A 21,464-nucleotide genomic window follows, 5' to 3' on the forward strand; every position below is an offset into this window, starting at 1 on the left:
TGCTACGTGGCAGTTCAACTTCACTGAGCTTGCCAAACACAAGCACTATGATGAGACTGGGATACCAATGAACAAAGTCTGTGCCTGAATGAATTCCCTCACCTTGTCTTCAGACTTGTAGAAGACTTTGTGTGGAGAGCCCAAGGTGCTGAGCACATCCTGGCAGGAGTCACCGAAGTACACGCAGCGCTCAAATACCCGCATCTTGGCATCAGCTAAAACACCTGGGCCACAGCCTGAGGAACGGAAAACAACTCTACATGCATCCTTCCTGATCACAGAATACATCACTAAATCAACACCAAAAGGTTAGCATTCCTTTATTTATCACAAATCAAACAGCTGCACTCCTCAGACAACAGTGCCAAACTAAATTTAACCATTTACTTTGCAACAGTGTAAACGTTTCTTATCAGAGCGGCGCATGTGCTGATTGTTGCATGGCTCCCCATTTCCATCTCCAACTTCAGCCATACTACCTTCACTTCCGTGCCATTCACATGGACATGACTTGGTTTCCCAGTCCATCTCAATTTGATCAGCTGGCTATTAGCAGTAAACACCAGGAATTATTTCTATCCCTAGAATATTCTACTTTAGCAGCTAGAGATTAATCTCCAGCTAAAAACGTCACGTGCATGAAGTGAAATCCCTCATCCACATTAACTATATCACAAAACACACATTCTTTACTCAAGATTCCCAAAACTTACTAAATCAATAGCAAGTACATCCCTGTGCAAAGTTAAAGAGGATCTTATTGAACAGCCATTACACAGATGAATTGCTGACAAACGTTACCAGATGTTAGGAAATGGAAAGATGTTGCAGTTTGTGAGCCCACTTGCTTTCAGAAATGCAGCATCTTACATTTACAAGAATGCAAGTACACATATGCAGCAGTTACTGCAAAACACAGGACGTGCTCTAAATACACACTTAGCTTTCCTCACTATGCATTATTTATGTAGCTAGTTACCCACTAAAATAAATCACAAAAATCCAATTCAGTCATCCTTGATTTCTTAAGCAACAGTAACTTCAAATTAATACATAGGCAGAGAAACTTGAGCTAGAATAACTGTGCAATATGTTTTACAAGAGTTTCTACAAACTTTGCAAGATAAGAACAGCACATGTTCAGATTGCCTCTCTGTAGGTTTGTCTGAACATCAGTGATATTTTAATAATTATTTTACTCATTGACAACATTTCCCTTAAATGGCATGCATACACATTTTTAACAAAACTTGACACTATAAGTGTCCAATTTCTCCAAATCATTTACATAATAATGATGCTATAGCTAACTCCTTCCCAGTACATGAAGATGTATGTTCTCTGCACTAGACAGCTCTACCTTATCTTCCTGTGTAATAAGAAAAGCAAAGTAGGTTGAAAATATCTGCTCCATTTTTATTCGCAATTTTTTATTCTTAATCTAGAATTTCCTTTTTTCAACTTTTGCATATTGTGAGTGTATTCCAAATGTTTCCTCAGTATACATAGAGCTAGCAATCAGGACAGGTGAAAAGCTGAGCCTCCTAATGAAAATTGTTAAAAATTGTTTTTCTTAAAAGCATTGTCAAGTCTCAAGTTATGGTAAATGAACTAGACTCCTTTGCAGCTGTTACATCTTGCCCTAATTTCTAAGCACCCTTCCATCTCTGAAAGCACATAAAAAAAGAGAGACTCATCAGCCTCTCTTCACTTTCACCACTGTCTCCTACAGTAAATGAAAACAGAACTCAACGGGAAGTGCAGTTTAATGCTGCAGCATTAATGTAGTCACTTGCCAGCATTTTTAAAAGCCTTCCAGATTTAATCACAAAAATATCAACGCTATACAGCTCCCTGGAACATCAGAAAATGCACACATACACAAGGTTTCTTGGTTTGTCATGGGTTTTTTTAGTGAGGTACTGAGAATAGTGATCTGTTTTCTTCTACATACATCTGGAGACAAATTCCATTTCTGCAAACATATTCTAAGGACTTGGAACATGTGAGGGCTCCAGTTCCCAGTTATTTCTCCAGGGTCAGGAAAACGCAGCATTAAGCAGGTTCATCTTCAAAAGGATTTAACTGGGTTTTGTTTCCAATAATTCAAAATAAGGTAGATAGAACACTTTGAAATCACTTACTAAATCATCACAAAAAACCTGTGCTTAATTTACACAGTTTACCCTTTTCCTGAGGGGAACAATCAGTGCAATGTTCTGTCTCCAATACCTGCAGTGAGTAGGCGAAGCCGTAAACCTGAGGGTCCAGTTCCATCTCGCAGAACATCGACATTCTCAGCATACACATTCCCAAGGAAACAGCTGAGAGGCATCAAGGGAGCCCTGAAAACAATCAAACAAAATGTGCAGAGGATTTGCTTCACCTTCAAATTTTCCTGGAACAAGCTGGTACCAGTTCACTGGAACAGAGCACATTAATTTTGACAAAGCTGCATGTAACTGAGACTGAAGATTAAAAGTTGTATTAAACAGAAGGATCAGAAAGTGTGGGGAAAAAGGAAGAGGAACAAGAAAGCACTCAAATGCAAGATCTTTACTGTTAATGAAAAAAATCAGCATGTTTCAAAGACTCCAGGAGTTAAGGAACTATAGAAACTGTACCTAGCCTTTGGATATTGCCTATGAGGAAATGTCAGCTCAGATTTCTCTCAGGGGAATAAAGCTGTAGAGTTTTTAGAGCTAACTAAATCCTTGAACTAGGCATATCACCCAAAAGCAGCAGAAGAGCTTTCTCTGTGATGCTCTCACTGCTCTTGGGAAGGTACTTCCTAGCCAGAACATGAAATCAGTTTGTGCAGGTACACCAAGGCAACTGTGCTGCTTTACTAGGGAAGTTCTCAATTTAATTCAAGACCAATATTATTTTTGAAAATAATCACAGTCCCAAGTGAGATATTTTTAATGGAAAGGCACATTTTCTGTGTGCCAGCTTGTATATGCTCCCTAAATTTCCCTGTTCTTACATTCCTCCTCTGGGTGAATGACAAGCTGAAAGTTGGGCTTTGAACTCTCCCTCACACACACAGCAGAGCCCCATGCAACAATCAGTGCTTTCTCTAAAGCTCACCAAGTCACAGATGGGCACAGACAATAGCACTTTTCTCAGGTGCACTTATTTCTAATTAGGAGACAATGTCTGCATAAACTAAGCTTCCTCCCTTCTGAGCAGTAATTCAAGGATGTGCTTATCTCCTGGCTTTAAAACTCAACTGTCTCTGAAAAAAATGCCCTCTTATCACTTTGGGTATTTCTAAGATTAGGTATCTCAGAATCCTAGAATGGTTTGGGTTGGAAGGGACCTTAAAGAACACCTAATTCCAGCCCCTCTGCCGTGGGCAGAGACTCCTTCCACCAGGCCAGGTTGCTCAAAGCCCCACCCAGCCTGGCCTTTAAGACAATAAGCTCAGTCAGGTATCTGCAAATACATGGAACATATGGCAGATTATATATATGGCATATTTTATTAGTTTTGTTTAGCAAGAGAGTTTAAGACCCTTGATAGGGCCCTGCCATGACACACATATTACCAATATCCTACAAGTTTACAGACTGCCTACACCAAGTGTGATTTGCTTAAGAAGAGGTCATCAGCACGAACAAAATCTAGAGGAAGAACAGCCTTGACATGGTGTTACTAAATTCACAATGTTCCCTACTTTAATTCATTTTCAGGTCAACTGAACTTGCCCACTACAGCTGAACCAAGCTCATTTTACAGCAACATAAATCAAACCAACATTTGATTATAAGAGCCGAGGACAACACCTACAGAAATCTAACTGAGGCTGGTATCTAAAGGCATTCTGCACATTATCAAATTAATAGAAGACCCAAAGTGAACTAAAAAAACCATAGTATTATATTTAGCAATGGCAAAGCACTGAATAAATGACAGAAAGAGCAGGAGCAGCTGCACATACTTGGTATCCTGCAGACTGTTTCCGTTGTAGATGTACATGCGTTTCACAGTCGCGCCGTGCGGAATTTGCAGAGAGGCCAGACCATGGGCAAAGTTAGGCTGGGGAAACACAAAATCACTCCTGTTACACAACACAGCAAACACTTCAGCTTAAGGTCAGAAATTGCTTTAGAGATGTTCTATATGCTTACCAATTCTAGCAAGTCTCCAGGAAAAGACAAGGGGACAAAATAACAGAAAACCCAACCTTCTAGGTGGTGTTTCTATTCCACCACTCCTGATTCCTGAGCTGGGGTGGAACACTCAGCATGTTTATTCATGAAAAGATGCCCTTAGTCTGACAATTAGCCCCTGTGTGAACTGAGAATTCACGTTTTTCCTTGGTTTGATCATGAGCAGCTAGCAATTTCCAAGTATTTGTACTGATACAATGTATTTAAGGTCACAGAAATCATCTGTCTTATAGGAAAACTTCCCTTTTTTGTCTCCCACTGCATTAATTTCTGCCTTTTAACATTTTTGCTGGTTTCCAAGATGCCTTATCTGATGAACAGAAACTTGTTCGTTAAATAGATTTTCCGCTCTCCTTATCACCCCGTTCTTACACATACTGTTTTGACAGGGATTTGAGTGCTCTCATCAAATAGAAGGCATGCTAAGGAAGTCAGATTGACCCTTACTGCACTAGGAGAAGGAATTTATTTCAATTCTGAATGTGACAGGACATTCAAGACCAATAACATACTTTGCTTTTTCTGTCACCAGACAGAAAAAACCCTATCTTTGTCACAAGCAGTCAACAAAAACAAGATGCACAATATGCAAACTACTGGTCTACATTAGCAGGCATCATATAAGGTAAACACACACACAAAAAAGTCTTAGGAAAAAAGTTAACCTAGAACAATAACTTTCACTGCTGTAGGTATTAAGAAGGGAACCTCTGCTACTTAGCAAATCTAGAGATGTCCCAATTTCAATTCTCATCCTGAATTTGCCTACAACATTAACACCTTTTGCTTCTTAAAGTAGTCAGACTTCAGATTACTGAAGTGAGCAAAGGTTTTCATGTTCTCCTCACTTGCAGCTTGTTTCAAGCTATACAATAAACTCCTAAGTTTTCTCCATAGTTTTTCCATTTCCATAAGCAGAAGATTACACTGCTTTGCTAAGTAGCTTAGCATTCCTATACAATCTTCCCTGAACTCGACAGATTTTGACAGATTCAAATTTGACTTCACTCTGCAATCTTTTCTAGTGCTCCTCTCTAAAAATTTCCACAAAGACTTGTCTTCCTTGTGGACTGTTTCATACTACTCTGTTTTCAAAACAATCCTACTTCTACCTGTTCCTGAGGAGACTTTGGCATTACACTCTTCACAAAGAAGACTTTACTAACCTCACTAGAACAACTGAAAGAGACACTTAGAGAATGCAAAATTACCTTCTCAACTGTTCTATCAGTTTGATTTTAAACATCTTTTTAACATCTTTTAGGACTACCTAAAAGGAGCTCCTGCAAGGAGGAGGGAGCTGGTCTCAATGATGCCCCTACAGGTTCCTTCCAACTTGAGATACTTTATGATCTTTTCAAATCTTTCGTCAAACAATTTGCTTCCTCAGTAGTTTGGCTATTTCATTCATCAATGCCCTGGGAACTCTTGCATGAAAAGAAACTACTCTTTGTGGGGGCATTCTTTTTGTTTGCCTTATTAGGTTTCTATTCGCCTTCCAATCTGAAACCCGACTGACCTTCACAACTGCTGAACAATAACTTCCCCTGGTTACCCCTGTGACATGTCAACCACAACCACTAAAGCACGAAGCTGTGACAAAGAACATGTGTCATCACGTTGGCCGATTTCTTCTTTGTTTTGGCTCTTCATATGCTCCTTTATTTTAATGCTTTTTAACTGGTCAATGCAGATTATACAGCTGAGAGCATTTCCATCTTCACACAAAACAAGGTACACATACATTTTCATTAGTACAGAAGGAAATCACACAGGACCTGATCTTGTTTCCACTTTAGACGGGAATTTCCAAAGATTTCAGAGAATGCAGTAATGCATTTAATTATTCAGTAACTCATCCAAACATTTGGTGAATATGCAAACAGGCATTATGAATAAAACTCATTCATTTGGCTTGCTAGAAGCACTCATACTGAAGGACACTTAAGATGAAAATGTATTTTATGAAGTCTATCCTACTTTAGTTGCATAATCACTTCAGTGAGATTCAAAAATATCTGATAAAAGAACAGCCTCCCAGTAGATTGCTTAATATTTATGTATTTGCACAGACAGCACTCATATTTTTAGAAGACTCCTTTCACCAACAGAATTGCTAGTCCCAGTTCATGATGCAAGCAAAACCCCAAATCACACGCCTTTTGTCAACAGGAAGTAAATTTTTAACTTTGAGATGGTTACACAGCATTAATAAGAACACAACAGGAGTTCAACTCCTTCCAAATTACTGGTTTCTTTTGTTTGCAAAAGACAGCAAGACACAATGTAAGCGATACTTTGCAAGTACCATAGAGGCAAAAAGACCATCCATTAACTAAGAATGATTGCTGACCTCGTACTTCGGGGTTTCAGTCCAGGAGTCCAACTGAAAAGAAAATGACAGTCCTCTGAAATTGAGGTGAAAGAGTTGCTCAGCTGAGTTATACACTAGAAGGGAAAAAGTAAAAACAGAGTTACCAAAATAATCTAAGAATTCTCCAGTTCATATCTAACAGCACCTTCATCACCTCAATGAATCTCAGAATGCAGGAGGATTTAGTGCACAATTACACCAGACCATAACAGCTTTGCTTTTAATTTCATGCAGTGAATATACAGCAATAAGAGAAATTCATTGCAGTTGCCTCTGCAAGCCTGCAGGCACTAACCTACCCCCAACAATACAATTATACAACATGACACAATCAATTATACCTTAATATCTCTAAAGCAGTTTAAATAGCCACTATTGATACAAAACAATTCTGTTCATTGTTATGTAAAACATTGTACAGTATTAACCAGAAAGGCTTTGAGAGAGATGTGCACAGAACACTGATAATTTCCTCTTTCACACATGGGGAGTTCAAAGGAGAGCTCACCCTGCAACCTGCACTTCCACTTCTCCTTCCAAGAGGAGCTCCCATGCCCCAGTCTGTGCGTTCCCGAGTAACACTGACACGGCCCAAGGAGGAAATGCTTCAGACACACAGGTCCTAGGCCATTTACAATGATAATTAAAAATAGCATCACCAGAAACAGCAGCCAACCAGTCAGCTCCCACAAAGAGCACCAATAAATTAGAGCACGCACAGACTTCCAGCTGTCACCACATCACGAGATGTCCTGATTCATTGCAATCAATTGCACAACATCAACTACGAAAACAATAAATGTCATCCCAGCACTTACTCTAACAAGACACACTGTTTTCTGAGACTCTGGAAAGATTAAAAAACAATCCCAGAAGACTGAGAGCTTGGGAACTGTTTTAGGATTGATTCTACAAACTTCAACCTGTGCCCAGTAGCCACTGGGGGAACAGAGTGTTCTAGTAACACACAGGATCTGACAGCTTGAAAACACCAGAGGCTTAAAACAATAAAGAAACCCTCTAAAAGAGAAGCTGCTTTCTTCCACTTTACCAAAGGAATACCAAAGGCTCAATATTCCCTTTTTTCTTACAGTGTTATATTTAAAATGACATAGCACAGAGAGAAAATGCATATAAAAAAATATTTTATTCCCTCCCTCCCACAGTGCCTTTCAAATGTTCGACTTGAAGACACATCACAGGGTATCTGGACAATGCCAGGCCACCCAGGATAGAAAAATAATAGTTGAGCAATAAGCATTTAACTTTTTTGAAAGTTATCATTTGCCTTTTCTACAGAAAGTGCTGGCTAAGAGTCTTTTCCATGCTTGTCAGTGAAAGGAAAACGTGTGGAGAGAGGGAAATGTTTTGATCGGCAGGGAAATTATACAAATCTCTCTCATGTGATAAATTATGATACATCTTTTCCAAAGCCCACAGCCAGCTGGAGAACTATTTTTCCCCTAGTCATGCCAAGTGTGGTATCTGATTATACAAATTGCATCAGTTCCCATCCCCTGCAATGTTTGTTGATGTTTAGGTTTAAAGGGCAAGGAATTTTTTTATTCTTGGGAAGTTCTCTCATGTCTCCCTCAAAACCATAGATCACAACTACATGACTGAACAAGGTAAAGATTTTTTGTATTATTATTTCTATTTTTTTTTTATCACACAGGTACCCTGCTAATTCCATTCAAAATTGCTGATAGAAGCAAAAAGACTGCTTCTTTGCTGCTGCACTCTGGGTGGGGGATAGGGAGGAGGTTTGCCTTCCAGGAAGGCAACAGAGTGTGACCAGCTGGGAAATATTTCTGTAGAGCTGACAGGACAAAGCCACCAACACCAGCAAGGCTGCAAAATAGACACAGCTTTACTAAAAGCAGAGGCAGATCCAAAAGTCAATCCTTACTGGTATCAAGCACAAGACTTTTCTGGCACCTTAGGGGAAGGTGAAGTCCGAGAGTTAGAGAGCCAGAACTCAGCAACCCTCTTCATCCTTGCAAGGCCACTATGGTAGGTGGGAAGGAGGACTTTTTCTTCTACCTTATGGCTTGAGTTCAACCCCACAGCCCTGGTCCTTGCTGAATGGCACTTTGGCACAAAGCCACGTCCATGAGGACTCAGGACAGAATATGGTTTCAATAGAGCCGCTGGCAAAAGCGAGCCCTTCCCAGCAGGAGGTCAGGTCAGAGAATCGTGGAAATGTGGGATAAAAATCTTGGCTTTGATGAAGCTGTTGACCTCCAAAATGGTTGTATTTCAATAAGCCCCATGACAAAGGTACTGCAATGTTTCAAACTAACATTAGCCAAGAAGTAATGAAGCTGATTGATTTTTCTGATGACTCTTCTTTTTTAAAACCACTGATCTGGCAAAACCAAAAATGCTCACTGAAGGTTGGTTTCAACACAAAACTGTTGCTAACCTTTTGAAATTTATTTTGTAACTAGCACTGTGTATCCTGTTGCAGGAAAGTTCTGCTGCAACCACCTTGGTTTTAAGTGAAAGACAACATTTTGAGTGAAATTCTAGTGGAGGTTATTTAACAGAGATAAAAAACAAAGTAAGTCTGATGTGCTTGCACTGGGGCTTTGGAGGAGCATTAGCACAGAGAAGTAAAGGGATTATTATATTCCTTTCATTCATGGAACCTGACATTTGGTGCTTTGGTCACATTAAGAGGAAGGTTTCTCCTCCCACCCAGCTCCAATTTTTGTGGGACATGAAAACACCATCACCATCCCTCCCCCATGCTGAAAACCATTCTGTTTCTTCACCTTTTCTGTTTCAGAAAACACAAAGGGAAAAAAAGAGTTATCAAAAACTTGTGTTGCATAATACAGTTCAAACTGTCTGCGACAGGCAGCTTAATACAGAGCATTTACTTCTGCTAAGTAGGCTGTTAATGGAAGAAATATTTTTCCAACGAGGAAACTTGAATAAGCAAATGCACTAGTGAAATGGTAATAGAGGCCAGCATTTTAATAAATACATTTTCTTATCTACATGTCACTAGACGAAAAGATGTTATGAAAAACTATCACCAGATGAAGCAAGCATGCAAGTCTTAATTGAATATGACAGATGCACAAGATCTGCAAATTCAGCACAAGGACACGTGGTGCCAAACTATGTTTTTAAGTGCTTGCATACAATTGTATGCAGTAATAAAATACGCTACCACTACCACAGGCAATGCTTACGGATAGATATGTATTTTTACAGTTCCTAATACCACAATTTTGGAAGTGCTCCACTTCCACATATTTGCAAATAAACCATCATCACAGGACAAATAAAATGATAACCCACCCAGGGCATGGAACCACTTTTACCCTTCTTTATTTCTACACTTACATACCATTTCCATAATAGATCTAACCATAGATTTCAGAGCTTCTGTCTAAGAGGATCTGTTAATGTCAGGACCAAAATTTTGAAGGGGTAATTCTGGTCCTTGGAGTATTACAGCTAGAAATGTTCCAAGTTTCATTTATCTCAATCTGATATTCATCTACTACTGCAGGCTTTTATGCAATAATACTGCTCTACCCACATGACCCTCCCCAGTTAATAAATCCTGTTCTGTAATGTGCAAGAGATTGTCTGCAGAGAGAAGAGACAAAGGCTGGATATGCAATCACCATCCATCACAAAGAACATTCGCCTGTTTGGGATCAGCCTGCCTACTGCAAATGGACTGGCTTAAGCTAAAAATAGAAAATGAGGCTCTGAAAATGGTATCTTGACTATATGGAGGTAAAGTTCCTCCTTGTTGTGCCAGTTTGTGGCTCCATTTCTTGAAAGTTCCCGGGCAGCTTAATTATAAAGTTCAAAAGTTTCTCCACCAGCTTATTTTCATGGCCTAAGAACCCCCTTAAATCCACTCCTCGTTTTCATACATAAACAAGGAGCTTAAAGATAGTCTTTTTCCTGCTGCAGAGATGGTGAACAGCCAAGGGGCTGTGCAAGAGTCAGAGTGGGTTCAGCCAGGTTAAACAAACTTGTCCTGGTTCTGCTCATGCTGCACGTAGACTGAGTGCACACCTCCCCAGTGTCCCCAGCAGAGGAGGGAGCTCAGGGAGGTGTAAGCCAGTTACACACAGCTCATGCTGCTCCTGCCTAGCAGGGGTATAACCACATTCACAGAGCACGGAGACTGAGCAAACAGCCCTGGCTGCCTCTGCACAGAGAGCAGCTCAAGTGTCTGTGCTCACGGGATACACAATCCTGAAGGATGCTCGAGAGCTGACCATGCATAAGGACCTGTAACAACAACAGCATCAACAACAAAGATCACAGTTTTCTGGTGCTGGCAGTTCAAAACAGATCATTAATGACATCTGAATACACCACTCTGTGCCAGTAACTCTCTGCCTCACCATTTCCCTTTTAAAAAAGAGTCACAAGCAAACTGACAATACATTTTACATGATTTCCCATCTGTAAGAATATGACCATCCTGGAACACAGCTCCAGATCATATGACAACAGAACTGCCTCCACATTGCTCTAGGCAGACATACTGGAAAGGCTTCCTAGAAAGAAGTCTGTCAGGCTAGGTGTGCTTCTCAGACATTTTTTGGCTTACCTCCTGGATGTGTTGCTCCAAATGACTGATCAATTTGTTCTATGGTTGGAGCAATTGCCTGAGAGTTAAAATGGACACCACTGAAAAAGAAAACAGAATTAATCTGCCTGAAGGAAACCAAAGATGCTACAAACATTTACTAATGGCAATACCACATCTAAATTGTCAGAAGTCTCCAAGACTGAAGAGTAAACCCATAATTTAACTGAGTGCCATGTTCAAGAAAGGATGATTATGCACACTCCTTTATGACAGCTATTTTTGATTTTTAAAATGAATAATTGAGAAAATTAATTAAGGATTTTTTAAAAAGTGAGTAAAACCAGCCACTCTAACCAAGAGGAAATCATGGGATGTCTTATACCACTTACCAATATTTTAACTTCACCTTAGTCAAGTCATAAACTTCAATCACCTGAAACACAGGAAACAAAAACATTGCCACAGTTCAGACACTTGCAAATCATATCAGAGGTAAATGCTTGTCAAAAGGCAAGACTAGCTAGTGCTGTTTGCTCCCCTTCTTACAGAACTCTGCCAAGATAAACCACAGTGTCAGAGACCAAACTTCAAAAACTGACTCAACAACTACACATCTGAAATAAGGAGTGAACAGCCCTGGGTTCAGGGGAGAACCCCCACATCCCATGTGTATCACTACTGCCTGCAGGCAAAAATCCTGCCACTGGCACATCAGGATCTTGATTTGAGTAAATAAAGTTTACTCAAACAAATTCAAAAGAAAGCAACAGCAAGGATTAGCTAATTAGGGAATCCTCTGAAGAATGCCAATGGGCCATTCCTTGGGTTGCTCCTATTACCCTGAAGAATGCCTGTGAGGGCACAAAGGCCTTACACTGACTGCACTGCTGTAACTTTCCAGCACTTCTAAAGTAAAAGATGAGCACAGCAAGGCTTAGCAATAATATCCCATTTCAATTATATTTAAGATAGCTTGCAACCTCACCAAGCATTGCAGATGAACAGCCCATGAGGAATCAGGGCAAGCAGTAATATCCAGTTCTGATATCCAGAAAACGCTTTAAACCTTACTGAATATTCCAAGGAGATTTCCTCTCTGCAGGAAACATTAGATATGGATCCTTTGTTCTGAACACATTACTGCAAACATGCATCTGAGACTGATGTCATATGATTTTTATGACTACCACTGGATTTTGAGGCTATACTGGGCTTTAAGCAGATGATTTTTGGCAAGTAGCCATGGAAAAACACAAGCTTCTTCCACCTTACATATGTGTTCCTGTGTCAGCAGGAAAAGAAAACACATACAGCTCATAACCACCATAAAGCAAAGGTAAAACACGTTTTTTGTTTTGTATAATCCCCCAGCAAATCACTGGCAGATTCTGGCAGGACGCACTCTTCAGAAAGAGAATAAAGCAGAATTTCCCAAGCAGCTTGCTACCAAGTGTGGCTTTAAAACCTAAAAATATCACCAGCTGAAAAGGAAGTCTTGGTTTTGGGAGATGCCCAGCAAAAAACCCTAAATAAAACAACTTGCCATGTTTAAACCACTGCCTCTATATATATTTAGAAAAAAAAAAAATCATCATTTAATGGCATTTCAAAATATAAGCAACAAGCAGGGCACAAAGTAAGTAACAAATTAACATTTTGGCAGAACCAACAAGACAACAAACCTTCTTCTTAATAAAATACCCTTGGAATTATGCTTCTTGGAAAAACCTAGTTATCTAGTATTTTAATTCAAGTGCAGTTGACATGTCCAGATTTCCTTTACTGTTAAAGCCTATTAAAAAACAAAGGCTACTTTTATGAAAAGCTAGGACTGATTTTACCTTTTTTTTTAGTGCTCTTGCACATCTTTTCCCTCCACAAAATTTTTTTCTGAAAATAGAGAGAAGCAGCCCCACCCCAGATCTTGTTTTGCAGCCTATGCTGTGTGCACTGGGCACCCTCCTGAAGTTCTACCAGAACTGCACGGTGCAAGACAAAAGGATGAGCTGAACAACAGGAGCAGTGCACAAAGAACTGCAGTGGCACAAATGTGGTTCCCCCCAGGAGAAACACCCTGACAGCAGCCAACAGGCACCAGTTTGCCGACAGTCCTCTTCCCAAGGTTCAAACAGATCAACTCAAACCAACATTTCTTTTTACCAACAGCACAGGAGTAAATGAGTAAAACGTAGCAAAAATTAATGGCAGTCAATAAATCTCAGAAGTCATAAAAATCATAATGAAGAACAGGCCAGAGCACTTGATAAAAAAATTCTTCTCTAAATTACAGCAGCTACACTGACAAAAGGACCAGTGTGATTCTATGTGCAGAGAACATAAACTGAGAAGACCAAGGACTGTTCAGTGAGGGGTTTACTACACAGTCAGAAGACAGTTGCTTTAAATGAGTAAAAGCTGATGTTTCCTCACACTCACTGTTTGATAATCACTACAAAGACTTGCAAAAATGTTCAGATGTCTGTTACCAGCAATAACAGACCAATGCTATGAAAGCCAACTCTTTCTCCACCTCAGAGGGAGGACACATGAGACACCTTAATGCTAAAATTGCTTTCAGAATCTGGTCCTGGATCTACCAATTCACATCAGCAACATCTCCTGCAATGCTTTGCCTACTGAAGGTGAGTCTTTCCCCCTCCTCCCTGAAAAAATGGAGGAAACTTCTTAGTAATATTGCTGACTTTATTCTTACACCAGCTTCCTTGGAACTGCCAAGATTTCCATCTTAGTAGCCTATATTTCAACCTCTTTCACAGTCAAATTTATTAGCAAGTGTGTATTAAAAAAAGCACACAAAGAATAAAGGTCTCCTGATTTCTCCAGTTTTTGCTGCTGCTGAGCAACACTGAAAACAGTCACACCATCCTGAAAACAGGCATTACTCTACACCTAGTGTACCTTTTAACAAGTGCTGTTGCTCACTTCTGAACTGATCCCATTGGATTTCTTCTAGAAAGCTTTCTGAACACTTTTACAAGTGTAAGTTTTCATAGCACTGTATGCATTTACACAGCTTGACTATTCATAGTTCAAACAAACAAACAGAAGTATCACAGACCACTGAACCACAACAAAACAGAAGAGATTGTTTCTCCTGCATTATTTTTATTTTTGAAACAAACCTAGAAACACATACCAGAAGAGTTTGGGGGTTCTATTTTTTCTTTAAAACTAGTTTTATAAATACAGAAAAGCAAGGAAAAAAGGCAAAAAAATACAGAAAGGCAAGAAAAGCTCTTGCTTGGTTCTTAGCACACTGGGTGTGACAAAATCAGACCCTCAGAAACTGGAGATGAAGATACATGGTATACATTACTTACAGCACCTCAAAAACACTACAGGATTGCAACATTCCCAAAAAAGCCAGTCAGCAAGCCATGTACTTGAAATGATTATGCCAACTTTTAATTCAATCTCCTACAGAATTACATCCAGTTAGAAAGATTTCATACAGCTGACAAAGAATTCTCAAGATATTCTCTTAAAAACTGTGAATCCACATACACAGTCTGAATAAGTAAATTCAAAAACTTGTCAAAAACAAGAATACCATTATTATAGAAAGACTTCATGAACAAAAACTACCATAAGGCAATTACAAACAGAAATCCAGGGGAAAAAAAGTGCTCAGTTGTCCCTCAGATGAGCTCAATTTGAACTGAAAATTTTCTTCAAAATGTGTATTTTTATAATGTAATTTTTTTTAGAAAAATACAAGCATACCATGGTGTTACAGCCTATTCTTAGAGAAATCAGTACTTTCAAGCACTTTTAACAACTAATCTGGGTTGCTATTCAACAATTTCATATATATATATATATATATATATAAAGAGCTTGAGTTTCAGCTGATAGCACATGCTTCTCTCCTACAGTAATTTTTGGGATAAAGCAATGGCTGAACTTTGGAGAGCGGTATTTTCCTGCTGGTTTTATTTTAAATGTGAGTAAAGGGCAGAGGGCTCCACCTACCACTGTTCCAAACCCTGAAAGTTTGGATGTGAGCACCATATTCCAGATTTACCTAGACTGTAAGCATTCCATTTTTTAGTATCACACTTAACTCCACACTTCTGCTTTCACATGTCAAGCAGCACAGCAGTTAGAGCAGTTCACTCTCACCCAATTAGCCAAATCAACACCTAAACACTTCTGTCACAGAGAAATTTACACCCACCAGGTGAGAATCACTGACAATTATTCAGCACAGCTGGTCTGGCTGAAAGGACCACTCTGAATAACTAAGAAGTTACACACAGATATTTTAAAGGCTTCAGTTAAGAGGTTTTCAAAATTTCCTACCCATGCAGTCATACCTCTACAGTCCCACAGTTGCTCACTTTGTATGGATAAAAAATACCACTTCCATTACAGATATTTGCTGGGATAAATGCCATGAGAAGGTAGCAACCAGCCTGCCTTTTATTTTGCATCTAAACTACACTAAGCATCCTTGAGAGATGCACATCAACTCTTGTTCACCTAAAAGCAGAACTGAAGACATCAATTGAAAGAATCAAAACCCATCCAGAACAAACTGAAGTCAGTGCAGGAGCCAACTGCTCACCAGAGGCCTGGATGTGGCTTTCTGGGGGAATCACACACTCACAGCCACACAAGTACTCTGCAAAGGTAGCTTAAATGAAAACTATGAACAGGAGGAAGTTTAACTTCATAAATAAAATGGCAGCCTAGATAAAGGAAAAACCTGGGCATAAAACAACACTGTCTGGTTTGCATTAATGATAATCTGATTTCAAACCCAAGGCTTAGCTTTAGTAAGGGGCTCGTGCACTTTGTGCCACTCAAGACAAGACAGGTGAGGCCACACTGCACCATCACACTTCTGGGGCACTTGTACATCCCCAGAGCACAGGTAAGGTGTCTTACTTCTAGAAACAAAGATTTAGATCCCAAACTGAAGAAATGCAGTTCATAATCACAGGAGAGCACTCAACATCAGACATTTAATTTGTCTTAAGGAGCCACTTATGCTCTGTCAAGTGTCAATACATCCCAGGGTTTTGGTGTGCATTGTCTGTTTTCAGGAGAGGTGTTTTATTACCTTAAGTCTCTGATTGAAAGCATCAAACAGCAGTTTGATTCCATCCTGAGTCAGGTTAAGGATGAGGTCATGGCTAAGAGGTGACTGTAAAACAAAGAAAAAAAGCTGTTAGGCTTCTAATTTCAAGACTTCCTTTTTAAGATATACATCACTGTAAAAGTATAAATTGGTTACTTTAGAAAAACAAACCTACCTCAGAAAACAATCACTTGTTCAATGAATAAACATAATTAAAATACATTTGGCCAAACCTCTCCAACCCTTCAGATTCCTTAAGAGAAGAAATAGAAGTGCCTGTATAATACCTGTGCCCTGCAAAAACCTCCTAAGAGTACTTTGTCCATTACTGTAAGTGGAGGAAAAAAACCAAAAAAACAAAACTCAAAACAATATAACCCCCAACCCCACTTAAAAAAAAGAGAAACAAACAAAACCCCACCTTGGAAATTAACATTCCCAGTTCAGCATCAGAGACATCATCATCTAGGGACAGCCTCTGTTGCATTCTTGGTGCACAAAATTACCAAGGCTCACATCAGAACCAGGCATGTGCTTGACAAAGAGATGGCTTTCCACTTCAAAAATCAAACTGTCACATTCTTTTTTAGGCCTCAAACGGAAGGCTTCAGACTTTCATGTTGTGAATTTAGGTTTCCTTAGTTACTGTGAATCATAACAACTAAAGGCTTAATTTGCAGTCTGCTGGAGTCAATAGGAGACATTCCACTGGCTTTCCTGGTGTCTGTAGAGGCTCTACACCCTCTCAGTCTGCTGGGGAAGCTGCTCTCTGCTCCATCAGTACAATCCACACAGATACAGTCACTTGGCCCCCGTTCAGCTTTTTGATCATGTACTATCTAAAGTACATTTGCTTCAAAATACTCTATCCCCCACAGCTGTCTCAGAGGAGAAAAATGGTTGAATGGCAGGCAGGCAGCAAGATTCACGCCCTAGAACTGCACCCGGCAGTTTCCTAGCAAAAGACAGAAAGGGGATGGACAACTGGGGCAAATAAAGGCTTCTAAAGTTGACAGCCACACCATGCAGCCCTTTCATGAATTAAGCATAAGCTATCTTACTTTGCTCTACTGAGAGGAGATCTGGGGTTTGATTGTCAAAAGCCCAATTCTCATCCTCAATTTTCTCACATCAGCTCTGTCTTCTAGCCTTGATACTTTCTAAGCATTTTCATCTGCACATCCCACCCCTTCCCAAACCACTTAGCCAAATAATCAGGTCCCAGACTTCACATCACTAAGTTAAAACAAGCCATGGGGCTTTCCATCCCCTGTGATGAGGATTTCCTGTTCCTCTGGACCACTGCAGTAGCTTTTCCTCAAGTTGGTCCAGTTTGAGCCCATCTTTCCTGAACGCCAGTGATCTGGTGTCAACTCTGTCCTAAATGAAACTTTCACAACATTTCACACAACGCCATCAACTGATGGCACCTCACTCTTGCTGACAAACTTCGATGGCTCTATGTAGAACTGAAGCAGCATTGCAACAGAACTATAAGCTTGAGATAAAAAGGCCTAATGTTGATCATGACGGTCATTTTCTAATCCCTTATAAATCTAATTTAGAAAGGCTACAGATGGAGCAAAAAAGCCTTGTGATCTGGCATTCAAATACACCAGCTGAGTTGTTCTGCTATGGGATATGCTCTGCATTTCATTGGTTTCTAAACAGTTTTCACAAGGTTATTCCAAAATTAATGAGAGCATTACAAGTTCTTTCGAGTGGATGGAAAAAAAACCCCAAATATCTGAGGAAAAGCTTAATAATTAGTACAGCAAATAGCTTCTGTTCTATGCTGGCATATTTTCTAATACATGGAAAGATTCAAGGGCACAAATTTAGTTCATGTGACTTTCAATACAAAAAGCAGAACCTAAAGTATGAAAGATGATGCCAAGAAGCAACAGGAGAGATCTTCCTGAAGGAAGCACCACAGATCTGCAGTTATATTGCTAATCTACACAAAGATGCAGGAAAAAGCTGTTATCACTGAACAATGCCATCAACCACAATCCAGAGGAAGAAGCTCAGGAAAACAAAGGCAATTAGTTTAGGCAATTAGGCAACCCCACTTAAACTGACCAAAAATGAGTTAAAATTCTTTTATTCCCAGAAAAGGATTCATCAAGCTTTTTTGGCACAGTTTGGGCATCCCATTTATGTCAAGTTAAAGAGAGCACCATGGGCAGATCTAATTGCATTTAATTGCCATATAAATTTTTGAAAGGAAATACTCACTGCTGGAGTTCTAGGATCAGAAATTCAAATTTAAAGATGCAACAGCTTTAAATAGCATTTGATCAAAGTGCTCAAAAGCATTCTTTTACAAGGCAAAGAGGAAAAACATGAAGGCTGCTCAGGTACAGTTTTTTCGAGATAGAAGTTGTGCATGGCAAAGTTAATTCAAGGCTTTGAATCTTCTAAGAACTGAGCTCTTTGTGCTCATCTGCTAATGAAATGCATGACACTCTGCACAAGGGTGAGGACAGAGCCAGACAGTCAAATGCAGGCCCTGAGTGGTGTGTGAAAAAAAATAGCAGGCACTGAATTGCAATGATATACGGGAAAAAAATAATCATCAGAACTATTCCAGAAAGATGGGAAGAAATATTTTGTTAGATGATGCAGGTGCTAAAACATCTTTACACTTAGTACATTTTGGGAAAAAACCCCCAAACCACTAAACCTGCCCCCTGCAGCCAGTCAAGAACAATGTAACTTTCCAAGAGGTGTAAAAACCAAGGAGCGGTACACCTCTGCTCACTGGCACTGAGCCACTAATCTTCCTGTGATTCTACCATCTGAGTGGAACAGGAATCTCATCATTTATCTAAACAGCTCTAGAAATAGTTCAAACGCACTGTGGTAAGAAAAACTAAAACCCTCCAAAGAGTACAAAAAACAAGGAACGTGCTCACTGCCAGACAGATGCTCCCATGCATTAATCACAAGGAGCCAGATTTGCAATTCAGTCATCAGAAAACCCATAAATCCACATAAAGTGAAAAAAAAAAAAAAAAAAAAGGATAATTCATTTAGTAACATGAAATATGTATCCAGCCCTGAACACCAGAGTCAAGGTTGTTCTTAGCCATGCAGTACTCACTGCAAATGCACAAGGCCTGAATCCTTATTTTGATACAAACTAACATTGGACAGACTCTGCCTTTTTCCTGATGCAAAGAGCTGTAATTTGCAACATATGAATATCATCTTCTTATTAACATGCACTGCACATAAAACATCTGGAGAGTCCTTTGAGACATCTGAGACTCCTTTGTGCTATCTGGCCTTACACTTCCATCAGAATAACACATTTTACTTGATCTAGCAGAAGGGTTTTACTTCTAGTCCCCTTCTGACGGAAGTCAAACACATCAGGAACTTACTGCTGAGTTATGAAGAAAGATTAAGACATTTTATAGATGGCTTAAATCACTGCACCCACTTTCTGCAGAAAAATTTGCAGATGCAGAGAAAAGGTACAGAAGGTTTTTCATGGGGCTCATCACCACTGGACCAAACACAAAAGCAGAAAGTAATGAGTGATTCAGTTCTTTAAACTGCAGCACCACTTCACAATGATAAATAGACTAGAATTAAATTGTCCAGCTAATTACATAACATTTCACTTCTTAAAGAAGAAACAATGCCACTCCTCCATTGCATATACAAAACTGACAGTTGTTAAATCACTGCGCTGCTGTACTGAGGATTCAAGAAACTTAGAAAAGCTGCATCTCTCACAGGGGGGCAATGATTTGGTGCAGCTCAATTTCAAGCAGCCCCACAACTCTCCCAATATGTACACGAGCACAAAGCATGTTTCATCCGCCATGAGGTGCCTTTCCTGGGCAGCCCATGCCCTGCTCACCTGCTCGCTGTAGAGAACCTGGACGTTTTTGATAATGCGACAGTGCTTCTGAAGAATTGCTACAGCCTGAGCCAACGGCATTCCTGGAAATAAAAACAGGTTTTCTTCAGTGCAGAAACCAGTCTACAAAGGTTTTTAACAGCAAGGTTACACATGAGCTAACCAAACCACCATCAGCAAACACCGAGTTACAACAGAAAGGTATGTGGTCAACAAACAAGCTGACTTGACTCATGGTATCAGCACAGACCTGGTGTTTGGAAACAGAAAAGTCATTGTTTATCTACCAGTTGTTAGGCATATATGTAAAAAGTCTCTGTAGACACAAAATTAAACCCCAAAGTTCAAGCAGAAAAAGCAAAGAGCTTGCCACAGCCTGTGCACAACATCTTCTGCTTTTTGGGGTCATCAGTCCAGTAAGTGATAAAATAGCCCATGTCAAACTCCAGTGGAGCTGGCTAGGGCACTCCGATACACATTCAACAGGCTCCTGAAACACCTCTCACTACACACTTCATTAACCTTGATGGGGTACTGGGTATTCACACCAGACACATACAAACACTAACACAGAGCAACGATTCTCCTCAAACCTAAGAGGCCACATTAGCTGCTGATATGGCTCTACTTGTGTCAAGGAAGAAACTTCACCTTCTCAGTTTACAGGCAGGATATACACAGCAAAAATTTGGTTCAATTGAGGCAGTACACTTACAGTCACTCAGCCTCTCTTAAAATTTCAAGGACTTTTTTTTCTTTCCTTAGTGTATATCTTATCATTACAATTATATATTTTTGAAAGCAGAATGGAACAGCTGATTCTGCAGAAAAAAAATAGCACCACACCATCTCGTCATTTATCACACTAAAAACCTTTGTTGCCTTTCCAAATGAAATGTGATCACATTCCTGGATTCAAAGCAGCCATTTATAAAGTGAGGTTATGAGCTCATAATTGTGAAGTTCTGTTTTCCTATTAACTGCTGCAAGTCAATTTAGATTAGTTATCTGAGATTTTATTTCCATTCCTTGTCCTGTCCTTTTCTATTTCTAGTTTTTAAATGTTAAGAAAGTTGGCCTGATTAGGCATAATTTACCTCAGAACCTACATCTATTACATTCAAAACTTTTAGTTACTTGCTACACCAACCAAACTAAGACAATATGTCATGTCCTTTTAGACATCATCTACAGTATTAAAGTGAGAAAACTCTCTTTTTCCATATATATCTATTTATAACATAGACATCTAGCTCACCATGGGTACTGCTTTAAAGTAGTAATGGCATAACACTGAAAAAAAACCCAAAAATATATTTTTCATTGTCATGCCCATATATTGCAGCTTTGCTGAAACGATGAAA

General features: G+C 39.6%; 1 protein-coding gene across 3 annotated transcripts in view; it reads right to left on the reverse strand.

Annotated features, from left to right (window-relative positions):
• The window catches only part of C11H16orf70 (chromosome 11 C16orf70 homolog), a 35,029-nt gene that overhangs the window by 9,585 nt on the left and 3,980 nt on the right, over positions 1 to 21,464 (reverse strand). For all 3 annotated transcript variants that reach the window (XR_005258332.1, XR_005258333.1, XM_038148583.1), the window contains 8 exons: positions 20,101 to 20,183; positions 16,209 to 16,292; positions 11,512 to 11,555; positions 11,141 to 11,220; positions 6,529 to 6,623; positions 3,944 to 4,041; positions 2,233 to 2,345; positions 103 to 236 (listed from right to left, as the gene is read on the reverse strand). Coding sequence is in view for 1 of the 3 variants with exons in the window: in XM_038148583.1 (XP_038004511.1) it covers positions 103 to 236; positions 2,233 to 2,345; positions 3,944 to 4,041; positions 6,529 to 6,623; positions 11,141 to 11,220; positions 11,512 to 11,555; positions 16,209 to 16,292; positions 20,101 to 20,183 (731 nt within the window). In the remaining 2 variants the exon portion in view is untranslated. The remainder of the gene's footprint in view (positions 1 to 102; positions 237 to 2,232; positions 2,346 to 3,943; positions 4,042 to 6,528; positions 6,624 to 11,140; positions 11,221 to 11,511; positions 11,556 to 16,208; positions 16,293 to 20,100; positions 20,184 to 21,464) is intronic.

This window comes from Motacilla alba, chromosome 11, assembly GCF_015832195.1.
Source record: "Motacilla alba alba isolate MOTALB_02 chromosome 11, Motacilla_alba_V1.0_pri, whole genome shotgun sequence".
Classification (NCBI taxonomy): domain Eukaryota; kingdom Metazoa; phylum Chordata; class Aves; order Passeriformes; family Motacillidae; genus Motacilla; species Motacilla alba.